The sequence below is a fragment of the Haliotis cracherodii genome, unplaced genomic scaffold (genome assembly GCF_022045235.1).
Source record: "Haliotis cracherodii isolate W230 unplaced genomic scaffold, xgHalCrac1.p SCAF_3, whole genome shotgun sequence".
NCBI classification, from domain to species: Eukaryota; Metazoa; Mollusca; class Gastropoda; order Lepetellida; family Haliotidae; genus Haliotis; species Haliotis cracherodii.
Genome location: NW_027266286.1, coordinates 539941 through 553217, shown reverse-complemented (window position 1 = coordinate 553217; position 13277 = coordinate 539941). Strand labels below are relative to the sequence as shown.

General features: G+C 42.0%; 1 protein-coding gene across 1 annotated transcript; it reads right to left on the bottom strand.

The window, feature by feature from the left end:
* Positions 1–3759: 3759 nt before the first annotated feature.
* LOC139474171 (uncharacterized) lies at positions 3760–12997 on the bottom strand. Its single transcript, XM_071257067.1, has 7 exons — positions 12225–12997; positions 10285–10584; positions 9293–9649; positions 7835–7918; positions 5868–5948; positions 5473–5569; positions 3760–5335 (listed from the first exon to the last, which is right to left on the bottom strand). Exons 1-7 carry the CDS (start codon positions 12280–12282, stop codon positions 4285–4287), a joined length of 2028 nt encoding a protein of 675 aa, XP_071113168.1. The 5' UTR covers positions 12283–12997; the 3' UTR covers positions 3760–4284.
* Between the last annotated feature and the right edge of the window lie 280 nt (positions 12998–13277).

Below are 13277 nucleotides of genomic sequence, written 5' to 3'. Positions count from 1 at the left end.
ACGATTTCAGTTTAATGAGATTGTATAAATGTAAATTATCTTGTGTTAGAAGGAACATGTACACACACACCACCCTCAGCAGCATGTCACGGCGAGTTCTGACATGGGCTTCGTAGGTGAAGGTTAGTTTATCTGTATTCTCCACCATTAACGCTCTGTAGTAGGCGAGTTCTGACATGGGCTCCGTAGGTCAAGGTTAGTTTATCTGTATTCTCCTCCATTAACGCTGTAGTAGGCGAGTTCTGACATGGGCTTCGTAGGTGAAGGTTAGTTTATCTGTATTCTCCTCCATTAACGCTGTCGTAGGCGGGTTCCTGGCCGTCCAGGTGAATGTTCCCCTACTCATAGTCAGAGCAGTGGTGGATCAGAAGTAGAGTTTCAGAAGTGTCGTATTATTGACAGTCACACGTTCTGTTCTGTACATCTGAGTTACGCGGGAAGTTTGGAGATAAAAAAATCAAGTTTGACTATATAAAAGCCTCAAAAGTAATTTCAGGGAATATGTCTAAAAAACTTGATGTTAAATCAGGGAATATATATAATACCTGAAACATTTAGGGAATATGTATATTCCCTGAGTGAATCAGACATTAAACATATTCCCCGAAAATTTCAGGGATTATACGTATTCCCTGATTATACATATTCCCTGTAACATATATAGGTCATCAGAGGTTGCCTGGTATCAATATATCTAGTTGTCTGACTGGTTTGTGAAAAGCACGTCCACACAACCCGTTTTACCCTCCATTGGTAAAATGTTACATGTGACGTCACTTGTTTGTCGCGTCATAACTGACTGTTCACGGTGTACAGGATTTAAAACATTGACTTTCACTTTTTGTGAGTTCATTGGAGTATGAACCTTCATAGAGTAAGGTCGAAACTGTATGAACATCGGAGCTTGCGATGACGTCCATACAATGTTTGGCCCTCACTCAATGAATAATTGTTTAAATCACTATTTGTAACCTTGAAGGATGCAGGCATTTTATATAGTATGTGTGACTTCATGTTTACACCGACACCCATTTTACAACCATCTGTATCGCGGAATAAAATAGTTCCAAAAAATAATAGAGGTGACCTGAGCGTATGAATGCTCAACTTGCTATACGGGAACATCTGTTATAGTTTGTTTACAAGAAATGTTTGCAGATACTATATATGTTGAGAACTATCTTAGTAAGTCAGTCACAATGACATCGCGTCGAAGCACATTTTCCTCAGGTAAATGGCTGACTCAATAAACGTGACGGAGGAGATTTCCAAAGTTGTTGATGAAGCTGTGGCAGTTTTATGTGTTAGTCATTATTGATTAGTTGGGCGATCATTAAAAGGTGATTGTAAGTGTCAAATAGATACTTAAGTACATTCATAGATTGCTGTTGACGGATGGAGTCGATATTACTTTAGGCCTAGCTTGGATGTGCATTGCTTCGTTTTGTTCACTAGGATGTGTCGAAGCGAGGATGTTCGTGAACGATCATGCACTCGAATTATCTGACTTTTGTCAATGTATGCTAATTTGCTAATTTCAAGATTAAAGGGTCTAAATGATCAGAATCAACGCTTCTGGGTATATTCGTGTTTAGAGAATTCCAAGGGTTTCCCCCAGTAATGTGGAAGCCCTGTACTCGCACTGTACCCAACCTATACTCCTCCTATACTCGCCCTGTACCAACCCTGCACTCGCCCTGTACCCGTCCTATACTCACTTTGTACTCGTCCTTTACTCGCCCTGTACCCACCCTGCACTCGCCAAGTACCTAACCTGTACTCGCCCTTTACCCACCCTGCACTCTCCCTGTACCTAACCTGTACTCGCCCTGTACCCACCCTGTACTCGCCCTGTACCTAACATGTACTCGCCCTGTACCCACCCTGCAATCGCCCTGTACCTAACCTGTACTCGCTCTGTACCCACCCTGTACTCGCCCTGTACCTAACCTGTACTCGCCCTGTACCGATCCTTCACTCGCCCTGTACCTGACCTGTACTGGCCCTGTACCCACCCTGCACATGCCCTGTACTCGTCCTTTACTCGCCCTGTACCAACCCTGTACTCGCCCTGTACCTAACCTGTACTCGCCCTGTACCCACCCTGTACTCGCCCTGTACCTAACTTGTACTCGCCCCGTATCCACCGTGCTCTCGCCCTGTACCGATCCTGCACTCGCCCTGTACCTAACCTGTACTCGCCCTGTACCCACCCCGCACTCGCCCTGTACCGATCCTGCACTCGCCCTGTACCTAACTTGTACTCGCCCTGTACCCACCCCGCACTCGCCCTGTACCAACCCTGTACTTGCCCTGTTCCTAACTTGTACTCGCCCTGTACCCACCCTGTACTCGCAATATTGTCTGGCTATTTCAACAGAAACACAATAAGCCGTATTACCTTATAAAATGGTGATCATTAGAAAACTTTGAGTGGTATATGTCGACACCTGGGAGTGTGTATTTAAGTATCGTCATTTAACACGAGTATTGTTACCACTCAAACTGGGAGGTTTTAGGTCGTTGTACCCGAAACAGATTCGAAAAAAGGCAATATAGCCGTGAAAATTATATTACTGGGTCGCTGCAATAAAGAATACCACAATCCCCTTGCATAATGGTGTGGGTACTTCTGTTGTCGTGAATTTACAGAAATCATTCACTGGTTCTCCAACTCTCATCTTCATATATATACATGGGGATGCATTGACGTGCATATTTTCTGTCTGATTAATATTGCTATAAACGACGACGGAAAACTCACTCACTCACCCAATACTTTGAGTATACCGTACGCAATGCAAACATGCCATAGCAACAAACAGCCGTTAAACAAGTCTTAAATGTATGGACTTCCGGTTGATTGAGTGAAATATGTTGGGTTAAAAATCGCCAGTTTTATTGTGAGGGGCGTTTTCGGAGACAGCAGTGTGTTTTACCAAATGTACTTGTTCTGGCCCAAAATATATAACTGAAAACATCTCTTCGAGTGGTTTACGTGTCTATCATTTGTAGATTGGTTATACTGGCGGTAAATGTGCCGATTTTGTCGGGGGCATATTCACTCAACTCGGTTTGTGCGTTTCCTGGTTTGCCTGATGGAATCTGATTTGGCGGATAATCCATACTGCTTATAACTTGCCTTGACGTTTCATACTCGTTGTACGTCAGCTCCCAATGACCTGCTACCAAATACTTTATTGGCAGTGCCATACTTAAACTAAACCCACAATGGTCGTAGCACGAATATAGTTTTGAGCACATGTTCCTACGATAAAAGGCATCCTGGGATAACTCCTGAATCTTTGCTCTCTGTTCCCGCAGTCCCAGCCAGTCACTGTGGTCATGGTGATCAAAGTACGAACCTAGTGTGAACCTGATGTACACACAGTAAAATGTGAAATAACAAAAGCTATCAGTTGCTATAGGTTTGTTTACATGTGTATCTGAAAAAGCAGCATCTTGCATGATCAATGTGTGTTCATCAGTGTTGCTCAGTGAGCTGTGGATCTAATCAATCTTAATAAATAAACATGTTTATTGCGCACTCTCTTCGTGTCTGTTCACAGTTCTTCATGTCTCACTAGTTATCTATAATTTTAATTATTACATGTAGTACACAAAGCTAAAACACATTCCACCACGAAGTGCTGCACATCCTTGCACTTTGCATTCGTATCGTATGTTTCCGTGATAGCTGGATGTGCACACAGCCATCAAACAATAAGCTCAACACGGTAGACTAGGTATGGTATTATTTAATGAGATACGGAAGACACGCATAGAAAGACGAAGCAATGATATCACACAGACATTAACTGGATGAATCACATGGGACAAATGAAGCCTACTATTCTCACTTGATAGGACATTTGATGTGTCGGTAATACTTAGTCAGTGGACAGTGATCAATATGATCAAAGTGAGAACATCAACTTAAGAAGAAATGAGAATATATGTGGACACGCGCCAGTCAGCAAAGGGCCCTAGTATCTCATGCCTGTCGTACGAGGTGATGGATCTTTAAACAATGAAACAAAACATGAACAAAATTATAAAGTCTTTTCATAATATTGTATCATTATTTCAGTTGCATAATGTGCATATATACTATTTCATATATCTCTATTGTCACATGTAAAAAGTATTTCTTTTCAGAATAGCTATAAAACGTAATGCGTGAGAACACCTCTCCGCCATACCTGTGGTCTCACGCTTTGGGAAGCCTTTTAGTTCAATGTTGTCTTGGGAGAATGTCACTTAGTTATCGGTGAAGGTTTGGTCTCAGATCGTCACTTCTTCGTAGGGTGGAGGGCGACCTGGATTCATGTCGATGTTGACATGCGTCTGTGCGGAGTGTGCGTCACTCCTGATGCCCTCATAATGCTCACTTAGTGGACGCTGGTCCCCGTGTTCATCATCGGCTGGACCTCCCTCATACAGGGGGTTTTCAACTATCACATCGTCCTGATTACTGAAATCTGTCGAGGGGGATGTTAATGCATTAGCAGGATTCGCAGGGATTTCAATTTCTTCATACTGAATCGTTGATTTTTCTTTTTCTGATTTTGGAGATTTTCCTTTCCGTTTTCTCCTTTTCTTCTCCTTGGAAGACACATAACTGTCTGTTGATTTTCTTCGCTCTTTCTTAATCTTTGTTCCCTTCTTATCATCAGACTTCACTTCCTCCAGTCTTTGGAAGGCAGCCTCAGATTTCTCAGGGACAGGAGGAAGTTGATCAGAAGACGGAGACAGAGGAGGATGAGGAAGGAAAACGGGCGGATCCTGTTGAGAATTAGCTTCAGGAACAGGCTGTGAATTTGACATGTCACCTATTTCTTGATAATCGGGTTCACTAAAATGTCTTCCACCCATACTGACTGGTCTCTGCTTTGTCACCTGCTCCACACTACCGTTGTCACAATCAAGGGCACTGTCCCTCACAGATTCGTCTCTCACGGACTTGTCTTCCACTTCTCGATTCTTCGTTGATCTGAACTTCTTTGGAATGACTTTAGCATACAGTTCCTCTAGTCGTTTGGAAGTGTACGGCACAATAGATCCTGGTGTACCGTTTGACAAAGAACTATTATCTCTTCCGTCTAACTTTGTTACACTGACCTTGACATTGTCGACTTTGATTGATCTGTGAGCGTCCAGTTCAGCATATTCGGTACTGAGTGGTCGACGTATCTGATCAGCGGTGGTACAATAGGGTACATCTGTCACATAGCGTGGCATTTCATGGGCTTCGTCTTCTTTACTTCCCCCTGAATCACCACATTCGTTGTCAAGCTTCTCTGCAGAGCTGAGATAGGGTTTAAGTCTCTTCCTTCTGCAATACAAATACATGCATGATATATAAACACATGTAGGAGATGTACTTTAATGCTTTCTTCTAGGAACAGTTAACAAACCGAGATCAGGATAACATGGTAGTGATCTTTACTTCAATGAATGGATTGACCTTACCTCAGCAGTATGAAGACAACGATGATGACAATGGCAGCGACAACAATGACAGCAAACACACACCCCACAGCAACAGCAACTGTATTACTGCCATCGTCTAAGAATGAAATGGAATTATTAGCAATTAAGAATATGAATGATAATGCAATGGTGTTATCTTGTGATTTCTCCCGTCATCGTCATGATGCAATGAATGGGGTGGCATGACATGAAAGACTTCTTTCCGTACATCCGTGTGTACACTATCTACATATCAAGACTACAATTTCAGACACAAGATAATGTAAATCAAGAAGGTTTCAAATATAAACGGCATGGTGCAAACAAAGGAATAGAAATGATATGCAGCAAACAAAACAAAGGAGAAATGATAACCACAAACTGTGTATACTAACCTGTACCCTGTACTCTGTCTGGCGACCTACTAGCTACCGCTACAGTGGTGTTAGAAGTGGTGGAGAAAGAGGAGAAAGACCCTGGGACAGAAACACAAACATTATATGGTGAAGTCGACGGAGTAGAACTAACACCACCCTCGGTTATCCAGTGTAACATATCTCCATGTTACCTCCATTCTGTGGACCCATTCGTCATTATATTGCAATCAGTTTCCCAATGCCCATATCATCAATATTTGATTGGTGCTGATGATCTAAAATACAAATGACTAGCATACAATATTACCTCCTTCGGCCTAAGAATCAAGGAAAGATCTTTTCCAGCTTAACGTTAATTCGTACCACTCGTCTGAAAATACATTATATACTCGGACCCCATGGTACCGCGGCATTCATCGTATCGCGGCATTTGTGATTTCCGATAGTTCACGCGGGACACGCCTCTTAGCGGCTGTCTATTAATGCAAATCAGTAGCCAGGAAGTGCTCACTTCGTAAACAATTTCAATTTCCTCGGAATGTTCCGTCTGCTGTAAGTAAGGAGTTATTAATCCGTTGATACATATTTCTGGCATCTGTTGTAATATTGCCTTACCCCCATCTATCAATGGCCAACGATATAACCCGCAGTTCCCCAAGTAAACTTTCTCTATCGACCTGAACTAGATCATCTGCATATTCATGGCGACTAATGGGGTAACGGAAGTTACGTAGTCCGCACATTTTTTCCCGCTCTGTGCCCAGAATCTATTGGGAGATCATAAGGGCCATAATGCCAAACTTAGAAGTACGTTCTTCACTAGTAACCAAAAGATAAATACATACTTTGGGCATACTAGGAGTGCTTTTTATATATTTATTGTTGACATTTAACATTTTTCCATTTTGTGACAAATTATTGTCATCCAATTATTTTTAAACAATCTTAAAATATCATTTCTGATATTTTGATGTTGACTTATAAAAATATTTTTCTCTTACTTTTCGGTAAATATGCATTGAATACCTATTGCTGATAACACATTTAGAATTTTACTTGTGCTGTCTTTGCACTTGGCTGGACAAATCACTGATGTCTGGCATGATCATACCAAGTGGTTGGTAGAATTATGTCCTCTTTTTGTCCAATTCGGACCTCCATACACAACTTTTCTCTGTACCGCGATACGATGGAGTTCTCTCCCTTGTCAAACAGAGCGCGAGGCCCGGCTTTTACTCGGAGCTACTAATGTAAATAATGAAATTTTATCAGTAAAATATGCATTGTTTGATAAAATAAATGATATCTGATACAGAGAACACGAATAAACATAAAGTTAGGGAGTGCATGTTTTTCCGTTTAGCGTACATGACAAGTACCGCGATACCCCGAGGTTGCAGGCTACTATTTAATGTGATATATAAAGGCCTTGCTCATATGAGGCAGATATTTTGAACCTTCTGCTATGCTGAAATATGATAGATTAAAATGGTGACGTCACTTCTTAAACGAAACTATAGTGGCGACAGATGCAGGGCATCTATTATAGTGTGGAGATATGCTACACTCGGCAATCAAGGATGACCTTCAGTAACTGTAGGCGTTGAGCAACCTTCTGAGTATTTTATGAGTATAATGTGCAAATACATTAAAAGTCAAATTCACCAGAATCGTCATTGTGAATAAGGTTTTAGTTTTGAATGAAGTCACGTGTCCTGTTTCGAACTCTATAATGTGGCTTTAGTCAGTGAACTATTAACCAAACTGAGGTGATTCAGAACTAAACAATAGAAAATACACACGTGCGACGCAATAGACACATGACGAAACAATAGCTCAATAACAATAAACTGTGTCCATGTTCATATAAATGTAATCTAACTGAACCACACACCATTCACCTGGATCTACAGAAATCGATGTAAGCCCAGACGGATGTCCCCTTTCACTAACAAGGGATCGTATATTACAATACTGACCTGTACCTTCAATTGTCTTGTCTGTAGTTCCTGGCGTAATGGTGGTCGGGGGCGGACTACCATTACATGATACTTGTAATGTGGATGAACCTAAATAATACATCAGAACGAAAACGTGTTGTGGTTTGCAAATCAAACGGCATATTCTTCATAGCACATATTCACATGAGATATGTGTTTTCGTAATATCTTCAGCTACTTTCACCAATGTTCCTAATAAGGCACCAAGATACATGCACCTGTTCACTATCATTCTTGTACGCGTGGAAAAAAGGAACAAAATCCATAATCGTGTGTTCATGAATGACTATCAAATAGTGATGACACCAGGTTTTCGTGACACCCATTACAAATAACAGCGACAAAACCCGTTCCCTAATCATAAGAAATCTCTGCCAAAAGCAGAGCCGATAGTACGATTCCGACTATGGCATGAGCATTTGTTTATGGATCATTATCAAATAATGATGAGACGATGACCCATCACAAACACATGCAAAGGCAAACCCATTGCTCATCGGAAAAAATCCACATGGAAACACAAGCCAAAACAAGGAGGGACGCAACATCTACCATCGACGCACCTAATCCAGAAAGGTCTACCACTAAACTCTCTGAAACCTCACTGAGGCCCCGATTGTTGTAATCCCGATCAAACAGCTTCCCAGAAAGCCTTATGGCGGCCTTTGAAATCGTGCAGGTATATTGTTTGACGTAAAGAGAAAGTTGACTATTGTGAATAGGTTATTATCACTCTGAATCTTTATGCATAGATCTAAAAATGAAACAGATGAAACTGTTTCATTGGTCTCTTCTATTTCTAGTTCAGGCAGGAAAATTAGTGGAAGACAATTGGCTGCTTGGTGGCTATTGAACGATCATCGAAACCATGAAGTTTTAGTTTTCCTTATCGGACAAATTCCCTTGTTTTGACATTGCCATTCAGAGCTGAAATTCCGATTCATTTGCATAAAGAAACAGATCACAAGAAGGGAGCAAAATTGGCCTACTCCCTGCCTACATCGGTAATCACAACATATCAACATACATGTAACACCATCATTTTCATATGTCTTGCCTACTACCTGTCACACGACCAAGCCAATACCTATCTTGACATCTTGAAATGGTATTGAAATGATATTGAAACTGAACTTTAATACCTCTAAGAGGCAATAACGTCATATATCCTATTAATTGTGAAGAGGTTTTGTTTCTTTGCACATGAAATAAATAAAATAAGTGGAGTAAGATTGAACACAGCTTTAATTGTCTAGTTTTAATTGGTGCCTGAGAGTTAGAACTTTATTGTGCTTTATATATATATATATATATATATATATATATATATATATATATATATATATATATATATATATATATAGTGGCTAAAACACATATATGTTCCTCCATAAAGCTTTGAGTCGCATGCAGACAAAACCTATTGACGATTTAGGGTCTTACCTTCTAGTTTCAACCACATAGATTCTTTTTTCTTTCCTGAAGTTGGTATTGGGTCAAACACTATCCCCAGTCTATCCGTGTTTCCCATGACTAAACTGTTATAGGCCAGTATTCCCGCTGTAAAAGACTCCCATGTTGTAGCGTCTCCAGTCAGAGTCAAATTGGCTCTCACACCCAGTAGTGGGAGGAAGTAGTATTCAAGGACAGTCACATTCATGTCGCCCCCTGTGACGTCACACGTGCACGTGTCAGCAGCTGAGCTGGTGCCATGTGGATAATTGGGCGACACAAGATAGAGTCGGCTGTCATTAGCTGAGGAGGAATGTGTCACGTTGTTGCATACATCAACAGGGTTGTCTGAAAAATGGTTACAATTCCCTTATAACATGTGTACAAAAACCCAGATCCATATTTTGCAAAACTCTTACCACTGAAAAACATCAAAATCTATATCATTCGTGTTTTCCACTCATTACAGCCACTGACAAAAAATGAACGGATGTACAAGGAATACACGCAAATATGTACTCGGTAGCCTTAAATATATCACAACATAAGGAGTGGTTCACAGAATGCGTGAATAAATACAACAAAAAATCATTCCACGAACATAGGCAATCACCACTGAACGATACCAGGCACTACCATGCCTTCAAACCTCGTAACATCACTGTGTGATCGTGATTCATAAAATCACGATCACACAGTGATTGTACGTGGTTTGAAGGCACTTACTCCAATGTCCTACTATAAAATCCAACTGAATAAGAGAAACAGTACAGTGTTCAGATTACAGGAGGGTGGAGATTAAGTGAGAGATGTAATAATTGAATATTATAACACGTGGATATCCTTTTCTGTTTTTGAATGATATCTCAACAGGGGGAGGGCGATCATCACTAGTGAGCGGGCGCTGATTTATGCCACATTTTGCAATATTGTGCATATTATATCTTATGGAATATCACGACAGGGGGCTTTATGTTACGTACCAGACACACATTCATAGGATATCACAACGTGGTAGGTTGTTGTCTCTCCACAGACTGTGTCTATCCAGAACTTCTGCACCTCCATCTCACACGTGGCCACCCCGTTACAGTCTGTGTACAGACTGTCAGCCTGAGTCTCTTGAAGGAACACACAGCTGGCACCAGGTGGAGACTCGCAACTCGGGGTCATGTTCTGGTACTGTACACTGATCACATGGAGCATCTCCCCTGTCTCACACGTCAGATTCAGCGATGAAGAAGGAGAGCTGGTACAAGTCTCTACAGTATGGACGGGTTGACCTAAAAGTAGACACAGAGATTTTAATACAAACTGAAACAAAAGAGGAGAAATTATTTGTGCGAAAACTTACTTTGGCATTTATCCTTTATCACCCCTCTTCCCAATACAGAGTTACCGTTTGTTGACTTATTTTAGTTTTATTTCAAATATATTTCATATTATTTGCTTGTTCGTTGATTAACGCCGCACTCAACAATATCCCAGCTATGTGACGGTGGTCTGTAAATAATCGAGTCTTGACCAGATAATCCAGTGATTAATATCATGAGCATCGATCCACGCGGCTGGAATGCGATGACATGCATCAACCTTGATCACCTGATCCCGTTAGTCGCCTCTTACGACAAACATTGGTTGCTGAAGACCTATGTATGTATGTGTGTATGTATGTATGTATGTATGTATGTATGTATGTATGTATGTATGTATGTATGTATGTATGTATGTATGTATGTATGTATATGTATGTATGTATGTATTACGTGGGTGTGTATATGTATGTGTGCGTGCGTGCGTGCAGTCATGTATGCATGTATGTATGTATTTATGAATGTGTGCGATGTGTGTGTGTCTGTTTGTGTGTGATTTGTGTATGCATATGCAGTGTGTCTGTGTTTGCGCGACAGTTTTTATGATAAAATTGTATGTATTATTACTGTCTAACTTGATTTAGTCACGATATGGCTGAAATATTGCCGATGTGACTATAAATATTCACTCACTCACTCACTCACTCACTGTGTTTGCGTGTGTGGGGAGGGGGTGCATGTGTATGTATCTATGGCGGTATGTGTGTGGTGTGTGTGTGAGTTTGTGTGACGTGTGTATGTATGTATGTGTTGTGTGTGTGTGTTGTGTGTATATACTTATATGTACGTGTCTGTTTGTGTGTGATGTGTGTATGTATGTGCAGTGTGTGTGTCTGTGTTTGCGTGTGTGTGAGCGGGGGGGGGGGGGGGTGCATGTGTATGTATCTATGGCGGTATGTGTGTGGTGTGTGTGTGAGTTTGAGTGACGTGTGTATGTATGTGCGGTTTGTGTGTGTCTGTGTTTTTTGTGTGTGTTGTGTGTATTTACTTATGTGTGGTGTGTATGTCTGTGTATGTATGTGTGCAGTGTGAGCGGGGGGGGGGTGCATGTGGGGGGGGGGGGTGCTTGTGTATGTATCTATGGCGGTATGTGTGTGGTGTGTGTGTGAGTTTGTGTGACGTGTGTATGTATGTGCGGTTTGTGTGTGTCTGTGTTTTTTGTGTGTGTTGTGTGTATTTACTTATGTGTGCGGTGTGTGTGTGTGTATGTATGTGTGCAGTGTGTGTATGTACGTGCGGTGTGTGTGTCTGTGTTTGCGTGTTTGTGTAGGGAGGGGGTGCGTATGGCGGTATGTGGGTGGTGTGTATATGAGTCTGTGTGATGTGTGTAGTTATGTGCGGTGTGTGTGTGTGTGTGTGTGTGTGTGTGTGTGTGTGTGTGTGTGTGTGGCTGCGTGTGTGTATGTATTCATGGCGGTATGTGTGGTGTGTGTGTGTGTGTGTGTGTGTGTGTGTGTGTGTGTGTGTGTGTGTGTGTGTGTGTGTGTGTGTATGTGTATGTGTGTGTGTGTGTGTGTGTGTGTGTGTGTGTGTGTGTGTGTTAAACTCACCGCCGGACACTTGCAGCAGACACACCAGGACTGCAAGGCTCCACCACGACTCCATCATGGTCCAAGCTTAAGACTGTTCCCCCGCTACACCAGGTCACACAAGACAGAACCAATTCCCTGTCCGCCATGCGTCTCAGTCACTCCACCCGTCGTCCATTGATGGACTGTACCCACTTGCTGTGATGGTCACTCCACTACCAAGACCCGCCTGTAGGACCAGCCATTCCTACAATCTTCTTTCTGTTGTGTTTCTTACGGTACAGTAATGGCCGTGGCCTGTCAAGTAATCGCCCGTTGTGTTTCTTACTGAGCGGCTGTTTTCATGTCACGCCTCACCGCCACCGGGACATGTCAGCTGAGATCTCCCTTTTTGACACGATCCGACCCTCCGTCCAGTTCTCTGTCAACACCCGGGTACAGCGGGTATATCGTCCAGGACTCTGTCAACACGTCGTCCACAGCGGGTGTATCGTCCAGGAATCACATCACCTGAGTATCTAATCATGAAGCATTTCCCAGTGTCTGTATCCGGGTCTCAGACATGAGCAACACAATTCCTGTTGATGTATGTCTATAGATGTCATCCCACAGTGAGACTCGCCTGAGGGAACACACTACATCTGTTTAATCAACCTGTATGTCGGGTTTCGTCAGTACTGACAGGAATAGCTGATGTGATCGACATGATTTGTGATCAATATGCTGTTTGTTGTCATTATAACGAAATCGTTGATACATCTGTTGTGACGGGAGAATGCGACAAAAGAAAGTAGTATTTCGGACTGGGGTTCCGAACCCTGGACGTCCGTTGTGTCTCCCACACCTCTGTATAGGTCAACAACAATAACGTGGTCAGTGGCCTGGTTTGGGAGAATGTTGATGACTTTATATCGTACCTCATTATAACACGGCTATTAATGTTATCTAAATATTTGGTCTATGCCTACCGACCCGTCTGTGTACGATAAGTGGTTGTTTTGTTGGCCATGTGTTTGAACACAGAAGGGTTCAGAGTGATATTTGATCCGGGGCGTTATAGCGAGGTAAATGGTT

Excerpts from the sequence above, each read along its gene's own strand:
- LOC139474171 (XM_071257067.1), bottom strand. The coding sequence starts at position 12,282 with ATGATGGAGTCGTGGTGGAGCCTTGCAGTCCTGGTGTGTCTGCTGCAA. Across the intron at positions 7,919-9,292 it reads TATGTGGTTGAAACTAGAAG|GTTCATCCACATTACAAGTA; the intron begins GTAAGACCCTAA and ends TGTATTATTTAG. Across the intron at positions 5,336-5,472 it reads GTTGTCTTCATACTGCTGAG|AAGGAAGAGACTTAAACCCT; the intron begins GTAAGGTCAATC and ends TTTGTATTGCAG.